The sequence below is a fragment of the Alexandromys fortis genome, unplaced genomic scaffold, assembly GCF_014885135.2.
Source record: "Alexandromys fortis isolate MF-2015 unplaced genomic scaffold, M_Fortis_MF-2015_v1.1 scaffold_165, whole genome shotgun sequence".
Taxonomy (NCBI): domain Eukaryota; kingdom Metazoa; phylum Chordata; class Mammalia; order Rodentia; family Cricetidae; genus Alexandromys; species Alexandromys fortis.
In genome coordinates this window covers 26,917-45,164 of record NW_026068038.1, presented here as the reverse complement: position 1 = coordinate 45,164, position 18,248 = coordinate 26,917, and the positions used below count along the sequence as shown (strand labels likewise).

Here is an 18,248-nt window from a genome sequence, read left to right as displayed (position 1 = left end):
AAGGCAGAAGGATTTAAGAGATTAATTTTGTTACTCTCTTTTTTTCATTTTTAAAATTTTATGGTGCTTTGCCTTCATGCCTTCATGTGTGTCCGTGCACCATATATATGTAGTGCCCAGGGAGGCCATAAGAGGGCCTTGGATCCTTGTAACTGGAATGGCAGATGGTTGTAAATTGCCACGTGGGTGTTGGCAATCAAACCTATATCCTCTGGAAGAGCAGTCAGTTCTAATCACTGAACAGTTCTCCAGTATCTTTTGTAAAGTGCATACTTACTACAGCATTAGAACTATTATTACATTATTTCAATGACTGGCTGTATATTCTTTGACCAGTGATCTTTAGGGGCTATTTTCTGAGACTCTGTTCCCTGATGCCTCTGCTAGGACTTCCGACTTCTGCAGAATGTGTAAGGTGGTTTAGCTGACCTCTGGTCTTCCTATTGGATCTTTGTTTTACTTTTTTTGCTCTTGTGGTTGCCATTCCCACTGTCCTTCTGTTGAGATAGATATCATTATTTCTCCTGTGAGTACATTCCAGCAGCCCCAGTCTCTGGTGTGGGCTCTAGAGTGGCTGGTTTTGCAGATTATTGGATAGTGCAGCAGTGAAGGTCCTGCTGATAAAGTTTAAACATGTGTTTAGGTCCTTTTTTCTCAGTATTGTTCAGTCCCTTTCCTGTTTCAGAAGTACAAACAGGCAGTTGCTGAAGCCAAAACCTCTTCTTTACTCTAAAGTACCAGTTTCTGCCAGAAGAATCTGAGTTTAACTGATACTCATCTTGGTTGATGGTAGCTCATTCTTTGTCTGTTTTGTTGTTGTTTTGCTTTTGTAACAGAATAAGGGCCTAACTTATTCTCTGCCCCCTCCTCTGACTTGATTGTTCCCCACAGATATGATGGTGAGCTGCATTTGCTGGTCACCTTGTGGCAACTCAGCCCTCACTGCCACTGCTGTAAAGAACAGCTGTTCCTTCTGTACTTTCGATATTTTGAGAGAGATATAAGTCCACGGGAAATTTTTATACTCAAATTAACATATAGCAATATATGTTATTTATATTGTCTTACATGTATAACAATAACTTGCTTCACAATCTGTTCTCTATTCCACTTTCAGTAAAGAACTAATCTGATTTTATAATAGATTAAACTGGTTTAAATTTGATGCTTCAGGTAAAATAAATTTAATGGCTACAGAAGACTCTATGCCCCTTCCATAAAATTGGTAGAGAGTATTTTAAAATATGACTACATTTAAGCAATGTCTCTTAACCTATTAAAATGACTTGTCTAGAAAATAGTTTGTACTTAGTTACAATTTACAGCAGAAACTAAGGACCTATAGATTGTGCTTTTGACTGAAAAATTGTAGATGCTGATTGGTAACATGCCCTGGTTATGGAGAGCTTCACATGTTGGAAAACAGAGTCTGAAGCAGAAGCTTAGGTTGGGACATGAAGGATGGCTCTTATTGTTCCTTTCTAGCTAGTCTAGCCTGCTCCATGTTCCTTTTGTTAGCTGGCTTATGATGTCTCTGTGCTGTTTTGTTTCAGATCGGCTCACAGAGTGGTTGCTAGATTTGGGCCTGTGGCGCAAATGGAGTTTAGGACTTAGTCGACTCTGTCCTAATGAGAGAAGCCTCTGTCCAAGATGGAGAAGAAGCGGAGAAAGAAATGAAAGCCTCTTTTTGGGCCAAGCCTTGGGTGACTATGGGACTGAGGTTTTCTTTACGTTGGACAAGTCAGTACGCTGATCAGTAAGGTTGCAGCTTTTAGCCAAAAGAGGAATTCACTTCTGATCAAGGAAGAACCTAGTGCGATTTGAATTTTTACAATTTTATGACCATATTCACTTAGGACCATGAAGCTCATCAACATCTGGCTTCTTCTGCTGGTGGTTTTGCTCTGCGGGAAGAAGCATCTTGGTGATAGGCTGGGGAAGAAAGCTTTTGAAAAGGCCCCATGCCTTAGCTGTTCCCACCTGACTTTGAAGGTGGAATTCTCCTCAACTGTGGTGGAATATGGTAATGAACTGTTTTCATTGTTGGGCCCTCCCATCTTACTATTTTCAAACTTAATATAGATATTAATTTCTGTTCCACTTCTGTGGTAAATTTCCTTTTTTTAAAAATTATTTATTATGTATACAATATTCTGTCTATATGTATGCCAAAAGAGGGCACCAGATCTCATTACAGATGGTTGTGAGCCACCATTTGGTTGCTGGGAATTGAACTCAGGACCTCTGGAGGAGCATCCAATGCTCTTAACCACTGAGCCATCTCTCCAGTCCCTGTGGTAAATTTCAAATGGAATGAGTGCACACCATGTAGGTATTAACATTTGCTTAAGGTGTTTTCCCATTCTGCCATTGTAGCAGGAGGGTGCTGATGCAGGTACTGAGCATCACTTTGGAAGTCAAGCCCCAGGCAGAAGAATCTTTGTCTTTGTCTTCACCTTCTGTAGAACAAACAGCTGTACATTCTCTGAACTCCTGTCCCCGTTGGAAAACTACATTTCTTTAGTGTTGTCAAATTTCTACAGATATGGGAGTTTTGTTTTATTTTATTTTTCAATTTACAATGTTTTATTTGTGTGAATGTTTTGCCTGCATGAATGTCTGTGGACCACTTGACACTTGTGGAAGCCAAAGGAGGGTTTTGAATTCTGTGGAACTGAGGTTACAGATGATTGTAAGCCATGGTGTGGGTCCTGGGAACTGAACCCAGGGTCCTCTCTAAGAGCAGTAAGCATTCTTAACCCTTGAGCCAACTCTCCAGCCCTCCATCCTCCCAGTTAATATTTCTTAAGATGTATTTTGATTATATATATGTGTGATATATGCACATGTGTGCAGGTGTCTATGGGAGCTAGAGGTATCGGATTCCCTGGAGCTAGAATTATAGGTGGTTGTGAGCAGCTTGACTTGGGTACTAGAAACTGAAGCCAGGTTCTCTACAAGATCTTAACTACTGAACCAGCTCATCAGACCCATTCTTATGTTTAAAAAAATACTTGGGTGTTTGGGTTTGAACTGTATATTTTGTGTGATTTAAGATTCATGTATGTCAGCTTTACCCAGAACTCTGCATACTACTGCCTACAGGTTGGGTTTTTTTGTTTGTTTGTTTGTTTGTTTTGGTTTTTCAAGACTGGGTTTCTCTATCTTGCCCTGGTGACTGTCCTAGAACTGACTTTGTAGACCAGGCTGGCCTTGAACTCAGAGAGATCCACCTGTTTCTGCCTTCCAAGTGCTGGGATTAAAGGCAATTGCCACCACCATCCGACTGTGTATGGCATTTTACACTTATCTTTCTGCTTGGTCTTGTTTTGCTGTGGTCTTTGAGGTACATTGTTCTTTTGCAAGTGAAGATTCAGATTAGGTATACTCAAATATGTATATAAGTACTTACTCAAATATGTATATAAGTACTTACTTTTATTATGACCATTGATTTCAGAATATATTGTGGCTTTCAACGGGTACTTCACAGCCAAAGCTAGAAACTCATTTATTTCAAGCGCTCTGAAAAGCAGTGAAGTAGACAACTGGAGAATTATACCTCGGAACAACCCATCCAGTGACTACCCTAGTGATTTTGAGGTGATTCAGATAAAAGAGAAACAGAAGGCTGGGCTGCTCACACTTGAAGATCATCCAAACATCAAGCTGGTGACCCCTCAGCGGAAAGTCTTTCGTTCCCTGAAGTTTGCTGAATGTAAGTATGGTGAGCACAGGCCATGCTACTGCTTGGCTTTCACCACAGAGTTGCCAAGGGTGATTTGGAGACATCTGTGTCGTTTTTCACAGTTCTACAGTGGAGAATGTTGTCTTCTCAGGCAATTTCTGTGTTTTGTTTTCTAAGACAGTTTCCTGTAGCTCGGGCTTCAAAGTCACTATGAAACTAAGGCTGTCCTTGAACTTCTGACCACTTCTGACCACTTCTGACCATCCATGTGTTCACGCCTCCACCTCCAAAGCAGTTCCCTAACAACTCAGGAAAACCAGCTCAAGCTTGGTACTTTTAGCCAGGTGCCTACATACACTATCATTTAATGCAGCTTCCTGTTCGTTTTGGTTCATTCATCTTTGAGAACTCTAGAATGTTTTTGGAAACTTTGCCTGATTCTAGTCATGAAGCCTAGGCCATCCTTACGGGGTTCCTTTCTTCAGCATCTGTACTATATTGTGCTAGCTATAGCTTTGAGCAGGAAGCTCCTTTTCACTATAAGCTTCATTTTTCTCTACTAACAGAGAGAGGTACTGGCCACTCACTCTACTGGTTCTCAGAGGTTGAAGTGAAATAGTGCCAGGTGTAGTGCTTAGCAGTATACTCACAGCATGTGATAGCAGTTGAGTTCAGGTTTTGCTTCATGTTGATGTTGATGTTGGATGAATTCTGTCTTGCTTTGGATCTTATTGGGTTCTGTCTTACTGACCCTAAGACAAAACTCTAATATCTTTTTCGCTTGAGATGTTAATGACATCATAAAGATGTCTACTTGTGGTGGCTAGTTTTATGTAAACTGACAGAAGCCAAAGTCAGCTAAGAGGAGGGAGCCTCAATTAAGAAAATGCCTACCAAAAAAAAAAAAGGTAGTGGTGGTCCACGCCTTTAATCCCAGCACTCATGAGGCAGAGCCAGGTGGATCTATGTGAGTTTGAGGCCAGCCTGGTCTACAAGAGCTGGTTCCAGGACAGCTAGCACTGTTATCACAGAGAAACCCTGTCTTGAAGTTTCTGTTCTGCCCAGTTCCCGCAGTCGTTAAGTCTCAAAGAAGTCACACAGAGGTCTACATTAATTATAAACTGATTGGCCTAGTATCTCAGGCTTCTTATTAACTCTTATAACTTATATTAGCCCATAATTCTTGTCTGTGTTAGCCACATGACTTGGTACCTTTTTCGGCGAGGCCTTCACATCTTGCTTACTCTGTGTTTAACTTCCCTCTGTCTGGGTGATGACTGCAGACTGAAACTTCCCTCTTTCCAGAATTCTCGTTGCCATCCTCTACTTCCTGCCTGGCTACTGGCCAATCAGGTTTGTTTAAAATATAAGTGACAGGGTACAGACCATTATCCCACAGCACTCCCTAAGGTCAGACTGTAGGCAAGCCTGTAAGGCATTTTCTTAATTGCTGATTGATGTGGAAGGGCCCAGACTATGGTGGGTGGTACCATCTCTGGTCTGGTAATCCTGGGTTCTATAAGAAAGCAGAGCAAGCCATGTAGCAAGCCAGTAAGCAGCACCCCTCCATGATTTCTCTATCAGTTCCTACCTCCAGCTTTCTACCTTTTTTGTGTTCCTGCCCTGACTCCACTTGGTGATGGATTGTTACCTGAAGTGTAAGCTGAAATAAACCCTTTCTTCGTCGATTTGCCTTGGTTATGGTATTTCATCAATAGTAACCCTAACTAGGATATCATCTGTTCTTTGCAGATGTCTTGCTGTTCTTTTCATCAGTTTCTTCTGTCCAAGCTAATGGTCCCAAGTTCTCTCAGTGGTTATTCATATGACATGGTCTGTGCCCCTCACTATTTTATTTAATTTGAGTGCTTTGTTCTGTTTAAGGTCAGGCAGAGCAGACTGTTCCCATCATCTAAATGTTCTTACTCAGTGTCTCTGGGATTGCCCCTTCTGTTGACTTAAAGACTAGAGTCACCTGGAAAACTCAGTGCAGATAGATTTGAATTGGACTGTCATTTTAGACATTTGCTTCATGGGGTTGACCGCCTCTTCTTTCCACATTCCATACTTTCATGGGGATGGCCTGGAGGGCTTGAGAACAATGAGAGTCATTTGCTTTAGATCAGTACTGTCGGAGTAGTGCAGACTGCTTCTTAAAACTGATTTGAGGGCTAGCAAGGTGACTCTGTGGGTAAGGATGCTTGCCATATAAGTGACAGTCTGTGTTCAATCCCGGGGACCCATGCAAAGGTAGAAGGAGAGAGGTGATTCAGAGTTGTATATGCTTTCCCACACTAATAAATGAAATTAAGATTTTTAAAATATAATTTGTTTTTCATTATAACATAGACTTTGAAAAATAAAATGAACACTTATAATAATATTTTATTTTTATTTCATTCATTAATTCATTTTGGTTTTTTGAGACAGGGTCTCTCTATGTAGCTTTGGAGTCTGTCCTGGAACTAGCTCTTGTAGACCAGGCTGGCCTCAAACTCACAGAGATCCTCCTTCCTCTGCCTCCTGAGTCCTGTGATTAAAGGCATGTACCACCACTGCCTGGCTATTACTGTTTCTTAAATGAAGGAAATTTTCAGGCATTAAAATTCATCATTTAGGTGTACAATTTGACAGATCATAGCAAAAGTACACAAAATAGATCCAGAGTATTCTCTTACCTCAGACCCTTCTCTAGCCTCCTGGTTCTTTTGGGTTTTGAAAAGGGAAATGAGGAAAGGTTAAAAATTACTGAGTTTTGGGCAGAACATAGCTTAAAAGTTCCTGTTGAAGTCTGACCAGAGGTGTGTTCAGTGAGGGAAGGCAGCCTTTTCCTGTCCTTTGCGCAGTGCTGTAAAATCTGCCAGTCCTCCAGTGGCCAGCTCTTGGGTCATTTTCCTTTTTTCTGGCCTCTTGGGGGCAGGCCACTGGTGAGAATGATTTTTATCTTTAGTGTTTAGTATTACAAAAGGTTTATTTATGGGCTGATGATGGTGGCACATGCCTTTAATTCCAGCACTCAGGAGGCAGAGGCAGGTGATCTCTGTGAGTTCCAAGACAGCTAGGACTATTACACAGAGAAACCCTGACTTGAATTTATATATAAAAAAAGTTTATTTATTTATTTGAGACAGGGTTTTGCAGTATAGCCTAGGTAGCTTTAAACGTGTAATCCTCCTATTTCAGCCTTGCTAGTGTTGGGGTTACAGATGTGTAAAACCATGACCCCTAGCAGGGCTTCTGTAAAAGTTACTATAAGTCTTTTTCTGCCTTCCCTTCATTTTAAAATTGTAAGAGTCATTTGGGTGTAATATGGCAACTGAACATTCCCATAGTTGTGATTGCCTTGAGGAAAGTTCTGAAACATGATTTCAAGGTGACCTTGCCTTAGAGCACGGTATGCACCTGTTCTCTTGATTTCTGATCATGCTCTCTTCCTTGCCACTAGCCGACCCCGTTGTGCCATGTAATGAAACCCGGTGGAGCCAGAAGTGGCAGTCATCACGACCCCTGAAAAGAGCCAGTCTCTCCCTGGGCTCTGGATTCTGGCATGCAACAGGAAGACATTCAAGTCGACGATTGCTGAGAGCCATTCCTCGACAGGTTGCACAGACATTGCAGGCAGATGTGCTGTGGCAGATGGGATACACAGGTGCTAATGTCAGGGTTGCTGTTTTTGATACTGGGCTCAGTGAGAAGCATCCACACTTCAAGAATGTGAAGGAGAGAACCAACTGGACCAATGAGCGGACCCTGGATGATGGTAGGTCCCAGTCAAATGAGGGCAGGGCTTTTGGTCTGGAGGCCAATATTTGTGAGCTGGCTTGTGGTTTCACAGTCAAGCCCAAGTACTAAGAAGCTTTGCTGAAGTAGAGGCTAGGAAAGAAGGAGGTAGCTGCTGAGAAGGGTTACCAGTGGAGTTGCCCTTAAAGGAGAGTCGGAACAGTGGTGTTGGGACTATGAGGGGCATACCACAGCAGAGGCTGCTCATGTATTTCCAAGACCAGGAGTGTATAGTCATGGTTTTGAGTGCTCTACCTCATTGTGCATTCTCAGATGTCTCACAGGACTTCTTTTCTTGTGGCTGCAGGGCTGGGTCATGGCACATTTGTTGCAGGTGTGATTGCCAGCATGAGGGAGTGCCAGGGATTTGCCCCAGATGCAGAGCTGCACATCTTCAGGGTCTTTACGAACACTCAGGTAGGTGTTTCAGGGGCCTTGAAACATGTGATGATCAGGGCTGAGGTCTGACAGAAAGTACCATTGTGCAGCCACTGTAAATGCACACTGGAGTAACAACCTTCCTTATTGTCTCACACTGTCCTGTCTTCTGTATGTCCTTTCCTCAATAGTGCATTTATCAGCCTACCGCAGTCCTGCTGACTTACCTTCCTCCAAGGACACTGTGGTTTGTTTATCTGTTTGTTCTTCACAGTCAGTCTTGCCTGAATCCTCTAGGCTATGGTCTTGGTCTTCCATGATGGACTGATGGCATAGTTCATGATATACATACCCCACCCCCACCCCCATTTAGTTCCCACTGCTGGAGAATGAGGACTTAGTTACTGACCTCCGTATTAGTATTCCAGCACCTAAGTTTGCTGCTTCATTCCTCATCACATCTGGAAACAAAGGAAGAGGCTGCGCGCTGTGCGTGTGTGTGTGTGTGTGTGTGTGTGTGTGTTTTGTGTTTTAGTTGTGATACTCATTTATGTGTGGAGGCTACGTCAGCCTGAACACCATCCACCTTGGGGTTTTTTGTTTGTTTTGTTTTGAGGCATGGTCTCACTGTCTTTCCTTGGCTGGCCTGAAGCTTATCGTATAGACCAGTCTGCTCTCAAACTCATGAACTCAGCCTCCTGAGTGCTGGGATTAAAGACCTGCATTACCACTCCTGACTTCTACATGTTTCTTGAGACAGGATCTCTCATTGGTACTAGATAAAGAGAAAGAAGAGCAGCAGCAGTTGGTCCAGGAAGTTAGCTCCTTCATAAGATGCCATTCATTAAGAGAGAGGGCCTTACTCTGTGAGAGACATCCAGTACAGTATATGGAGATCTAAGCATTATGGGACCTTAGAAGGAAAGAGAGCGGTTCTGTTAGAGTGAGACTAAGAGAAAAAGGAAAGAGGGGAAGATCACTGCCAGGGGGAGGTCAGAGGAACTTCTTTGGCTGTGATAACACTCGCCTTTAATCCAGCACTTGGAAGGCAGAAGCAGGTGAATCTCTGTGAATTCAAGGCCAGCCTGATCTGTTAGCTCCAGGACAGCTAGGACTGTTTGTTACACAGAGAAACCCTGTCTTGAAAATCCCCCTCCCCCCAAAAAGAACGCAGGCTTCTGAGCACTTGCATAATTCGCACATCCCAAGAACGAAGAAATTATCAAGCTGGTAGTAAGTTTCAGATCATGTGATTTAGTTCAGTGTAACATGCAAGGCAAAGAGCTTGGTACCATAAATAGAGAACTGTCAAGTCACAGTGTAGATTGCTTAACTTTTTTCTAGAGAGAGTTGCAGGGAGGCCTGGCCTGATTCAGGCTGTTGGATCCAGCTTAAATGTGTAGGCTTATGTTCAAACAACTGGGACTTGCCCATTAGGCTAGTCGGGGTGGCAGAAAAGCCCCAGGGATCTGCCTCCCTTAGTTCTGAGATTTCAAGCATGTGCTACCACATCCAGATTTTTTTTTAAAGATTTTATTTATTATATATAGTGTTCTGCCTGGATTACAGTGGCTACAGCCACTATGCCTGGCTTAGCTTGAATCTAAACAAACAGGTAGAAGTAGTATTTTGAAAAACAGTTTCATTTACATAACATAAGGAAAGCAGAACACTGGTGTGGTGGTATGATACTATGATGCAACCGTGGTTGCTCCTGTTTGTCCTTCAGCCTTTTAGGCTTGAAGGGTGTCAGACAGGTGCCTTAAACTGTAGAAATGCTTGACGTGACAGCAGTATCTTAGAATGGGTCCTTTATAAGGGCAGTAAGAAGCTCGGGTTGGTCCTAAAAGGCATGCTATAAGGTAGACAGTTGCCTGTTACCCTCTGAGGGGAGACACAGCATACAGCACAGTCCTTCCTTGGGTCTAGTTAGAGGACTTAGTTTGTGGGTATAATGTTTACATTCTAAAGCATTTTTACTTGGGATTTGTCCCCATGCTTTGAAGAGTATGCTTGTCCTTAGAAACCAGAGCTGTCACAGCTCTTTACACTTCTGCTGAGACCCTCAGAGGACTGTTTCGATTTAACCAGGTGTCTTACACATCTTGGTTTTTGGACGCCTTCAACTATGCCATCCTAAAGAAGATTGACGTTCTAAACCTTAGCATCGGCGGTCCTGACTTCATGGATCATCCCTTTGTTGATAAGGTTGGTCATCAAGTCACCACACAAGGACGGTATGTTGTGTGACAGCTACTGTGCTTTTATATCCTGAGGTGTACGTCATTCTGCTAAGGAAATACTAGCTTTGTGAAACAGATGGTTAATGGCATGAACTTCAGAAACCTGCATGTTGCAACCCAGTGTGCTAGAGGCCTGGGAGCAGGTATTTTTAAGGAGCATTGCTGCTTCCCTGGTTCCTTGATGCCTTTCTTTTAAATCTGCACTCTGTTTTCCTGAGCCTGGCCTCTGGGCCAATGTGCTGTGCATTCGCCAGCCCCAGGTTCATGGGGTTGTATTCCAAAACTGTCCCGATTGCCCATCCCACTGAGCCTCCCACTGCTTTAGAGGGGGCTCCTTTCTTGGGCGTACTTGGAGAAGTTCCAGAGTTTCTGGGACAGTGACTTGTTGATAGTAGTGTTGATCAAATTCTTGGTTATTTTGTAGGTGTGGGAATTAACAGCTAACAATGTAATCATGGTTTCTGCTATCGGCAACGATGGACCTCTTTATGGGTAAGTAATCCCAGTAGGTTAACCTGAAGGATTCTTAGTCTCCCCTGAAGTAACTGAATCTTTAGTTTGTGTGTCTTTGTATGTGTCCTTGTTTATATCTATCTAAAGTTTGTTAGATTTTTAATTAAAATAAAAAAGAATTCACAATGACCCCTTCGTTAGTCCTTATCACCTGCTTCAACAATTGTAAATGGAAGCCAGTCTTTTTTTATGTTAATTGAAAACTTAGCTGTAGTTTAGAAGCCTGAAAGTTCTATTTTGCCCTTCTCTTCCCCGCAAAACAGAATGGATCAGCCGGGCGGTGGTGGCGCAGGCCTTTAATCCCAGCACTTGGGAGGCAGAGGCAGGAGGATCTCTGTGAGTTTGAGACCAGCCTGGTCTACAAGAGCTAGTTCCAGGACAGGCTCCAAAACCACAGAGAAACCCTGTCTTGAAAAAACAAAACAAAACAAAACAAAACAAAAAAAATAGAACTGGGGAAATGGCTCAGTTGACCAAGTGCTTGCCACGTCAGCATGAAGAACTGAATTTGGATTTCCAGCACTAAAGCCAGGTGTGGCTGCATGTACCTATTACCCCTAGCACTAGCTTTAGAAATGAAGAGAGGATGATCCTTGGGGCTTGCTGGCCAGCTAGTCTAACCAGATGAACTTTGGTTCAGTGAGAGGCCCTGCTTCAGAAAATAAGTTAGAGAACATTGGAGGAAGACCCTCAGTGTTGCTCCTCATCTCCACAGCACATGTGAGCATGTATATGTACCACATGAACTAAAATGTAAATATGTTCCACACACAAACACAAAAGTTAATCAGGAGGCTGGGCATATATCTGTAATTCCAGTACTTGGGAGGCTTTGGAGGCAGGAGGATCAGGTGTTCAAGTTCAGCCTGGACTAAATAAGACCCTACTTCAAAGAAAACAAGACAATAATTAGAATAGGGGGTTTGTTAGGGACAAGTGAATTCTGAGTATTTTTCGAGACTGTGTATAGCACATTGATTAAAAGGTAAATGGAAGAATGTCTGCCTGTCCCAAAAGAACGAGTGTAAACACAGCAAGACTCATGTCCTGGGTGCCTGATGCAAACATAGATGGTTGGGGTTGACACGGTCAGTTGGGAGAACAGCAGAAGATAGAGTCAAGGTGTGCCATATGTCGGTTCTTGGAAATTAAAGCAGTGTGAAATATGAAACACTTCCCACTGAAAAATTCAGCCTGCTGGGTGTGGTGACACATATCTTTAATCCCAGGCTAGTGGATCTCTGTGAGTTTGAGGCCAGCCTGGTCTACATAGTGAGTTCCAGGACATCCAGGGTTATGTAGACAGACCCTCTTTTAAAAACGCAATAAACAAACAAAAACACCTGGGGTCTCAGTTCTCTCCCTATAGCTCTGGCTTTCCTTCTATAGATGACATTCGTAAGCAATCTCTTGGCGCATTTCTGTTGTAGAATGCTTGTTACCCTCAGCCACAGACTACTCAGAATGGGTGCAGTTCAGTACTGGAACCAAGTGTGTAAGGTGACCTCAGAGAAAAGAGAAGATGCCAGGGGATGTGACTTACATGCCTATGTACAGCTGTGTATATACATTCGTTTGTTCCTATTGCATTTGGTGCTCTTACGGAGGGAGGACAGGCTGTCTGGAGGACAAAGCATCCAGAGCATAGGACAAGGTCAGTGATGTGAAGTGGGTGTTTATGTGGCAGTCCTGTAGTGCAGCCTGGTGTACACACTGTCCCTTTTAAAAGTCCACAATTCTTGATGTGTTGAAATTCATAAAATGTTAAGTGGCATGAACGGCCCTAAGTACCTTTTCTGTAGCAAACACCAGCTCTTGGGGCATCTGGTGTCAGCTCCTCTTGTCTTTTTTTATGTGTTCTCCCTGATGCCACTTCTCTCATTTTTGACAGCCCCAGTCAGTTCAGAATCACCTGGGTTGTCGGTTTCCTGGACCCTCTTCCTGTCTTTAGACTTCCTTACCCTGACTGTTTCAGCATGGACAGGAGTGGAACCTTAGGCATGACTAGACAGGTTTGATGGGGCTTATCCAGGCTGAGCACCTTCCATTTTGAGCCCTGGCCTTACTGCTTGTCCAGGGTCCTGAGCCTGCTCTTTAGGTGCTGTGCAGGTGATGCTGACACACAAGGAGAGCCCTGACTGGCAGCTGCTGCTTCTTTCCTTTGGTCTGTTTTATTGCTGTGCAAGCCAATATTGCAGCAGTTTTCTAGTAGACAGATGTGCCTAATGGGCAAATACACATTGTTCTTTGATAGTCTAGCTGGGATTGGCAAACTTCCTCAGAGGTCAGAGTAAATAGTGTAGGCTTTGTGGTCAGATGGTCTCATTACAGAGGTGAAGAGAAAGCAGCAGGAAGATGGGGAAATGGACAAGCTTGGCCATGTCCTACTAAAGCTATGTGTACAGAAACAGGTGTGGCACCTGATTTGCCTGCTCTTTGCCAGAACTTTTTGACCCATGCATATCCTCCTTGGGTCTGGTTCCCACCTGTGTCTTCAGTAGAAGCAATTGAAGTTTCTCTCTACTGTCCCTGCTGCTGATCCTCCTGTTGATACTGTCTGTCCTTTATTATGCTATTCTGTCATCCTGACTGCCTTATGTATGACACAGGCCCTTTCTGAACCACTGCTGCTGTTATGGGTAGTCACCTCTGAGAGCTTCTGATCTGTGAGTTGTGAAATTAGTATAGATGAGAAGGAAAATCTTGTGGAATGGCTGTGTGGGCTTGTTGATGTGCTCACAGAGCTCATGGACCTGGGCATCTTCTCTCTCTGCAGCAGTGGCAAGTGGCCCGTCCCTGTGTCCTAGTTCATGAAAAGTTACCATTTTACAGCTTGGCATAGGAGGAGTGCTCCCGTTGCTAGTCAGAGGATGGAGTGTGCCCTGGGAGTGAGGTGGGCAGCTCCTGTTTTCTTTACCAGGAGCTCTGGATTCTGCACTCTTAACCCTGAGACTTACGAGAGTTAGTCTACAGCTGGAGTCACCCTCCTTTTCAGTCCTAACAGGGCTTCTTTATTTCCTGGCCAGGCCCTCTCAGTGCCTCATTATTTTTTTAAGGGTTGAGATTTAGGGATTAACACATTGAGGGAGATGGGAAGTGGCAGTTCTCTGCTGACTTCAGTAGGAGGTCCTGCCATGTGCTTTTGTTAGCCTCTGTTCCTTACCTTCATGGAAATGTGCCGACTTGCAGCATCACTGGGTGAGAAGCTCTCTGCTGCCTCTGAGTGGCTACTTGGTTACAGAGTAGCATTGACTGAGTGAGCTTTGAGCCTCTGAAAACTCATGCTCTAGAATCTTGCTGCACATCCCTGAAACCTCTGGGAATCAGTTGTGATTTGCATTATCAGGGTTATTGGAACAGAGCTGTCATGTGTGAAGCTCTTAAGTATGCCTGCTTTCCAACCAGCTTCATCTTGACTTTGTAATATAAATCTTTTTAGACAGCTCTAGCTGGCCCAGAATTCACTGTATAGACCAGGCTGGCCTCTACCTGCCTCTGCCTCTTGAGTGCTGGAGTTAAAAGGCGTGCACCACTATGCCTGGCTATGAGCCTAAACTTTTTTCAGTTTTTTTACTATAGCTTTTTGTGCAGATCTACTGCTATGAGGTCCTGGCATATGTCTGTCATCTTAGGGTTCAAGATTGCATGGTGATGGTAGCTGTCCTCATGTTCTCTTGAGAAAGTGGCATGCATAATGTTGTTCTACTGTGGCAACACAACCATGGATCTGGGCTATCTTTGGTAGTGTGTGTTCTGGTGAAAGGCAAAATAATCAACTCCAGAATGGTGTGAGAACATGTTAGGTGAGTGAGAAATCGATGTGTGTGCTCTGGAGAAGTCCATAGTCAGGACAGATCCAAGGACTCCAGGGAGGAGAAATCCATGAGTTAGGTGGCAAAGAGAGAGAAGCAAATGGCCTTCCATATAAGAGGCTACAGCATGAGAGTGCAGCAATGTGGCATTTCACAGGACAGCTCTGAGGAGTAGCCTTCCATCAAAGCTGTACACATCTTGTGCAGAAGAACCTAAGATATGGCCTTGGATTTTTCTGGGACTGCTTGACCTGGTTTGAATTAATTCATTTTAAATTATTTTTCTCCCTCCCTTTTCTCTTTTTTCTTTTGTATGTCTCAATTTAGCACTCTGAATAACCCTGCTGATCAGATGGATGTGATTGGAGTGGGTGGCATTGACTTTGAAGATAACATCGCCCGCTTTTCTTCCAGGGGAATGACTACCTGGGTATGCTTTTCTATATTAGCCTAATGTGACTCTCAGAGTCTTTGATCTATAGCCCTGACCTGTGTTTGTCAGTGCACAGGCAGAGAAGTAGCCCAGGCTGTGGTATGTGCACACAAATACCCAGCCACACACCTACATACCCCAGCAGCAGCAGCAGCAACACACATCAGGCTCCTTTCGTGTTAACCATCTTAATTCAGTGAGTTGAGTTGCCTTGAAGATCCAGGGGGGATTCTGAGGGACATTTCCCAGTTCTAGTCTTCAGAAGCTCATATGTAGGTGAAGTGGGCTCAGTTGTCAAAAAATAGGAGAAAGACAGCAACTCTCCTCATTACAAGCTCATATTTATCTTTGGTCTTATGAAGTCAGTTTCGAGGATGATGGGAGAACACTGGCTGCCAAGTGCCAGACCTCAGGTTCCATCCTTAGTATTAAAGTGAAAGCCCAGTAAGAATAGTTAGTGTCCATCCTGCCGACAGCATCACTGCTTTTACCCCCTCTCATGTTAGTGATTCATCGGTATCAGAATGTTAGTGACTGAGCTGCATGGGATTTGATTGTGCATCACGTCACTCTCCTTTTCTTCAGTGTGGTTCAGAATTAGATGTTCCCTCAGAGCACCACCCTGTTGTGTTAACCTTCAAGAGGTGTCTGGGGAGCACCTGTCCATAGTGTTTTATGGGGTCAGGTCATGTCTCACCACTCTAATTTGTGCTAAGCTCTGGGAGATCTCAAGAAGGACCCAGAAAGATTTACACCTTTCTCATGTCAGCATCAGTCTGTAGCTCCCTGGGTAAGTGCCTTCCCAACTGTACATGGTGCCATGCCCTTGGCCTCAGTGGCTACCGAGAAATCTGTGGAGCTGTGGCCAGTGGTGTCTTCACCCTTTGCTTGTTCTTGTACACTCCTTTTGTGACTGATTGCCTGGGAAAGGTTTTCATTTAAAATAGGTTAGGTCACTTTTTCTCAACAGAATATAGTAAATTCTTGGCCAGGCATGGTGGCACATACTTGTAATCCCAGCACTGAGCAAACTAGAATAAAAGATCACAAATAAGTTCAAGTCTAGTGTAGGCTACCCAGCAAAAACATGTCTAGAGGTACAGAGAGAAGCTGCGGCAGGGGGTTGGGGAGAGAAAGTTGGTTTAAAATTCTTTTTTATTTTTTGTACGGGCCCACTTTTTAGATACTTGAAGGAGTGACGTCTGAAGGCATGCCCGTCCTCAGTGGTGCCTTACTCTTTGAAACAGCAAGTCATAACTACATGCTGGTTTCTCTTATGAAGACACTTATATTTTTCGGTTTTAGTTTTCCTAGTTCTCTGATGTTGCTTAGATTATCAGAAGGTAGAGCAGGCTGCTGGTTCCTGCAGTGACAAGTCAGTGACTGCTTTCTGATCTGAGCAATTACTAAAATATCAGCAAAATGTTTTTCTTTGCTATTTTAATACTATACTATTTGATTGTTTTCAAGGCATCGTTTCTCTGTGCAACTCTAACTGTTGTGGACCTTGCTTTATAGACCAGGCTGTCCTCGAACTCACAGAGATCCAACCGCCTCTGTCTCCCAGGTACTGGGATTAAAGGCATATACCATCACTGCCTGGCTAATTTTAGTATTATAAAGCATACCAAAACTTTTTCATTTTCTGTGTTCTCACCAAAGGTTGTTTTCAGGTCACAGTGTATTACAGACTCAAACCAGCATCTTCTCGAGAAGATGACTGTTTAAATCTAACTGGTTTTATTCACACATAACCCTCCATGGCTAAGGGCTACAGATGTGATAAGAAACCAAGCTACCCTTGTTTGTAGGAACTACCAGGAGGCTATGGTCGTGTGAAACCTGACATTGTCACCTATGGTGCCGGAGTGCGGGGTTCCGGTGTGAAAGGGGGCTGCCGGGCACTCTCGGGGACCAGTGTTGCTTCCCCAGTCGTTGCTGGGGCTGTCACCTTGTTAGTAAGGTGAGTATTATTCAGCTGACTTTTGCTTCCTCTGCTTCCTCATTTCCCACAGGAGGCAGGATTTCCTCTGTGTGCTAGCCGGAAGCTGGAGTAAACCAGAAAGCCCTGAGGGGCCCATATCTATTGCCCTCTATGGCTCCGTGATGGAGATATGTTTGTGTGATGGGCTGGACTTCATTCTTGAAATATGTGTGTGTCAGGCAAGGACATGAAGTATGCAAGTTTCCTTGCTGAACCCTCCATTTCCTTAGCAAGACATATTTTTTTCTTACTAAGTAAGTTCTGTGCAGATTTACCATCTATAGCATTATATCATGGGACACAGAGAATAACTGGTTTCTGCTGTGAAGCAAGTTATAGTCATTACCTCACATTTTGTTTCCGTGCTCTTAGCTAAGGAGCTGTGAAGCCACTTAGGTCCTGACAGCCAGCCACTTTCCTTGATGACTGACGAGTGTCTCTGTGCCACGCATTCTGTCATGTTGAATCTCATCTGTAGTTGGAGTGGAGCTTAGTCCTCGACCCTTCCTCCTGCAGGTGATGAAACTCGAAGCAGTTTCTAAAATGTGGTAGAACAGTGTTGAAGCACGCCCCTGGCATGTGGTCAGATGGGCCGGGCCATGCTCCCCGTTTCTTAGTTATGTCTTTGAAGTGCTTGCATTTCCTGACATTAGGCTTGCACCTTCTCTAGTTGAGCTCTTTATTGAGGTATTATATTTTAATAATGCAGACATGTATACACAAACACACAAACCTCTACATAGTTGAAATTTGTGTTCTATGCTCATTTTATAATTAAGCAAATTTCATGTTGGTATACGTTATTAATAATGTTGACGGGAGCAGTCTGTCTCTTGCTTGATCTTCCCTTATAGGTCAGAGCCAGGTCTTTGAAAGTGACAGCACTACCTAGAAATAAGTGTGAGCCTTCTGGAAGCACTGCTTCCCTCCACAGTGAAACAGCAGAAGAGGGAAGGCAGTCTTGCACTTGCCTGGTTCACTCACACTTCTATATGTCCTGAGTAAAGGGAACTGCACAGGTTTTTGTTTCTAGTGCTGTGGATTCTAGAAACAGAAAATACTGATCTGGTTTTTCCTATCACATAATTGTTAGCAGGAAGTCTGGCTTCCTACTTCTCTGTAGAGTCCATCTGTCTCTGCCAAGTGAGTGGGAAGGCGAGTAGGCTGTGTTTGCCGTTCCCAGTAGCAGCTCTCAACACAGGCGGGTTCAGCATTGAGGGAGCCTTTACCTCACCTCTTCACATCAGATGCCATTGTGGTTATAGGAGCCGGTGGTGTGGAAGAAGCTGCTCAGTGAGGAAGTGGAGCCCACTGACCTGTAACTTCTAGTAGTACCCATTCCTCATGAAGAGCTGACCTCACTGTCTATACTCAGTGATCTATACCTCTCAGATCAACCTCCATCACTAGTTAATAT

At 43.8% G+C, this 18,248-nt stretch overlaps 1 protein-coding gene across 1 annotated transcript in view; it reads left to right on the top strand.

Annotated features, from left to right (window-relative positions):
• The window catches only part of Mbtps1 (membrane bound transcription factor peptidase, site 1), a 53,163-nt gene that overhangs the window by 10,359 nt on the left and 24,556 nt on the right, over nucleotides 1-18,248 (top strand). The window contains exons 2-9 of the mRNA XM_050165126.1: nucleotides 1,554-2,023; nucleotides 3,461-3,718; nucleotides 7,134-7,448; nucleotides 7,776-7,885; nucleotides 9,938-10,054; nucleotides 10,514-10,581; nucleotides 14,742-14,844; nucleotides 16,659-16,810. Of these exons, the coding sequence (XP_050021083.1) occupies nucleotides 1,861-2,023; nucleotides 3,461-3,718; nucleotides 7,134-7,448; nucleotides 7,776-7,885; nucleotides 9,938-10,054; nucleotides 10,514-10,581; nucleotides 14,742-14,844; nucleotides 16,659-16,810 (1,286 nt within the window). The 5' untranslated portion in view covers nucleotides 1,554-1,860. The remainder of the gene's footprint in view (nucleotides 1-1,553; nucleotides 2,024-3,460; nucleotides 3,719-7,133; nucleotides 7,449-7,775; nucleotides 7,886-9,937; nucleotides 10,055-10,513; nucleotides 10,582-14,741; nucleotides 14,845-16,658; nucleotides 16,811-18,248) is intronic.